The sequence below is a fragment of the Trypanosoma equiperdum genome, assembly GCF_001457755.1.
Source record: "Trypanosoma equiperdum strain OVI genome assembly, contig: ctg_1707, whole genome shotgun sequence".
NCBI classification, from domain to species: domain Eukaryota; phylum Euglenozoa; class Kinetoplastea; order Trypanosomatida; family Trypanosomatidae; genus Trypanosoma; species Trypanosoma equiperdum.
The window spans coordinates 3,563-6,441 of record NW_027123735.1 but is presented as its reverse complement, the minus strand read 5'-3'; the positions used below and the strand labels follow the sequence as shown (position 1 = coordinate 6,441).

The window sequence follows — 2,879 nt, the reverse complement described above, 5'->3', positions numbered from 1 at the left end:
TAACAAATTAAAAAACAATTATAACAGAGAATGATCCTAAGAAGCACAGAGTATTTGTGATTGTAGTTCAAGCGCATGCAACTAAAGAATGGTGTAGGCTCATATTGAGATTATTACAATTGCAAAAAGAGGTTTGTATAGACATGTTGAAAGGCCTAGATGGGTTATGGAATTTTTAGGAATAAAGAATGCAAGTGATGAGGATATTGTAATTAATTTGGATAGATCTGATGTTATAATATCCGACCTTTATAAGTATTGTAAAGCTGTAGAATATGTTATGCAGAATAATGCAGAAAGTGAAAAAATATCAGTGAAGAGGATGTTTTCAAAGAGCATGTAGAGAGATTGTTATTGGTTTTTTAATGTTGGATATAGAAAGGAAGAGGATAAAAAATTATCTCATTTAATAAAATCACCTCCTAGTGGAAACCCCTATCTTAGTAGTGGAGGTTTGATAGCCAGAGTTTGGGCAGTTAAAAGGTTTGAATATGCATTTGAAGAGTTACTAAAAGGAAGTGAGGAGTAGTAGTCAGAGCAGAGTATTTACAAATCTTTGCTTTTTTGTAGTTTTACACAGGAAGAAGCTGTTGGACAGAAATTTTCTTTGAGGAGGGGAATGAGTGAGTTAGATTATTGAGAGAGTATATTTTTTATTCCAAATAGTGGCGAAATTGGACGAGCGCAATTTATTCATTTTCTTTGTCAGCAATTTGCATAGGGGAAAAAGCCAATTTTACTGTAAAAAAATTGTAGTTTGTATATAGATTTTGAAATTAAGCATATGAGGACGAAAGATTTAATAGGAATTCTAACTTATGCGATTGATGGAGGTAAATGGGATTTTGAATATGATAGAATTTGTAATTTACCCTTTAAAGATGGGAAGTTACTTAAAGCGAGAAAATTGTAATGAGCATCAGCTGAGTTCTAACAGTCATCCATCCTCAGACGTAGCTAACCCCGCTATAAAGATGCTCTTAAGCAAAAAAAATGCACCTTAACTCTCATTTTATATCGTCTAATATGGGATATGACGCAAAATTCACGACAGCAAAGTATTTCTGGGTCCATCTGTAGACAATAAACAAACAACATACAATGCTAATAAAGTTCTCAGTACTAGCAATACTTCTTTATTATTGTTCGTCCCGCACGGACGCGACCACTGGCGCTGCTCACCCGGATTTCCTAGCCCTGTGCAACGTGTACAACGCTGCAAGAGGCCTAGCAGAAACAACAGAAAAGACACCCGATTTTGGCACATATCTAACAGACATACAAAACTAAAACATGTCAGTAGCAAGCGATGAATGGAAGGCCCTGTTTGACAAACCACCGGAGGAGGCGGGCTGGCACAAATTCATAGACAAACATCCCAACCTCAAAAGCAAAATTAACTGGGAAGGAAGCTGGCAAGCTTGGGAAAACGCCAGAACGGCGACAAAGGACCCCAGCAAAGGCTGGGCCAAAGAGCAACCGGAGGCCAATGACAAAGCCAAGGCAATAGCGCTCCAACCTTTTCTAAACGCTACAGCTGAAGAAGCCGTATTGCTCCACAGGCAAGCAACAACAGAAGGCACAGAAGGTCAAACGACAATAAGCGCTGCAATAAAGGAGATGATAGCAGGAACTCTATGCGGCCAGGATATCGAGCGGCAAGGGCCGACGATGGACTGCAAGGACACGGCGGGTGGTGGCAACAAAGAGTCGACCTGTGCCACAGCGCAAAACGGAAAGGGAGTAATGCATGATCTCCTATGCCTCTGCCACACGAGCGGCGGCGACGAATGCACAGGGTCTGCCGTCGCCGAACTGACCGCCGCGACGACAGCGTTTGTAGCCAAAGCCGTAAGCAAACTAAAAGAACTATGCGGCAAGCCGACAACCGCAGGTGACCCTGCAATCGACCTCCAACTAGCACTAACCCATTTCGCGTCAAGACTGGGCACAGGGCAGAAAGTAGGTCCAACGATAAAAATGGTGCTCGGGACGACCAAGACGGGGACAGACTGCGGAAGCAGAAATTCAGCGTGCATCGACTACACAGCCCGATACGATGAAGCAAACGCAGGTTATGCCAGCATAAAATGGGTACAGGCGATGCAACAGGCGCTAACTTTAGCACAAAAACGGAAACAACACGAACACACACGAGACGAGGCTGCCAGAGCGCTAAAGGAGCTGCGTAACACAGTATCCCGCGAGTTCAAAAGGCCTACCCCAACAACCACAGCAATAGCGCAAACCAAGAAGACAGACACTGATACAAAGAATGAGCAGCACAACAACTGCAAGACAAAAAACTCCACCGCTGCAGACTGCCCACCAGACCTCTGCAACTGCAACAAACAAACAAAGGAATGCGAACCTTAACAAGGATCAGAAACCACAGCAGCAGGAACAGAAGAGACACCAAATGTGAAAGGAAGGAAGTGCTCAGATTTTGCTACTAAACCGGAATGCGAAGCAGCATTGGGTCCGGTCCCAGCTGGAAAAGCTAAATTCTGTGGTTGGATTGATTGTGTTGATGGTACTGGTAAGCTTTACAAGCCGGAGTGCAGCTCCTCCAGTCCCCTTGTAAATAAGAAATTGGCTCTCATGGCCGCTTCTTTTGTGGGTTTTGTAGTATATATTTGATTTTCGCTCAGTTTTATGAAATTTAGTAGTTTCCTCAAGTTTAATATGTTTTAGAATATTTTGATGAAAATACGCAAATTATTGAGAGTTTAAAATTTTGGTAATTTTAGGTAATGGTAGAATAAGGGTATAAAACAGTACAATGATAGTGTATAAAAATGAGATATATTATAATTTTTCTCATTTTGTTTATTTTACGGATTTTAGGAGTTGGTGTTACAGTAATAGTGATAATGAAA

The 2,879-nt window shown here is 41.6% G+C and overlaps 1 protein-coding gene and 1 pseudogene across 2 annotated transcripts; both read left to right on the top strand.

Annotated features, from left to right (window-relative positions):
• Nucleotides 1-330: 330 nt before the first annotated feature.
• TEOVI_000812500:pseudogene lies at nucleotides 331-913 on the top strand (annotated as a pseudogene). The gene is given in 2 exon segments: nucleotides 331-348; nucleotides 350-913. Coding segments are annotated over 2 exon segments (582 nt in total).
• A 380-nt stretch (nucleotides 914-1,293) lies between these two features.
• On the top strand, nucleotides 1,294-2,376 carry TEOVI_000812400 (Trypanosomal VSG domain containing protein, putative; the record flags this gene model as incomplete). The annotated part of the gene is made up of 1 exon (XM_067222806.1): nucleotides 1,294-2,376. The coding sequence occupies one exon, from the start codon at nucleotides 1,294-1,296 to the stop codon at nucleotides 2,374-2,376; it is 1,083 nt and encodes a 360-aa protein (XP_067078907.1).
• Between the last annotated feature and the right edge of the window lie 503 nt (nucleotides 2,377-2,879).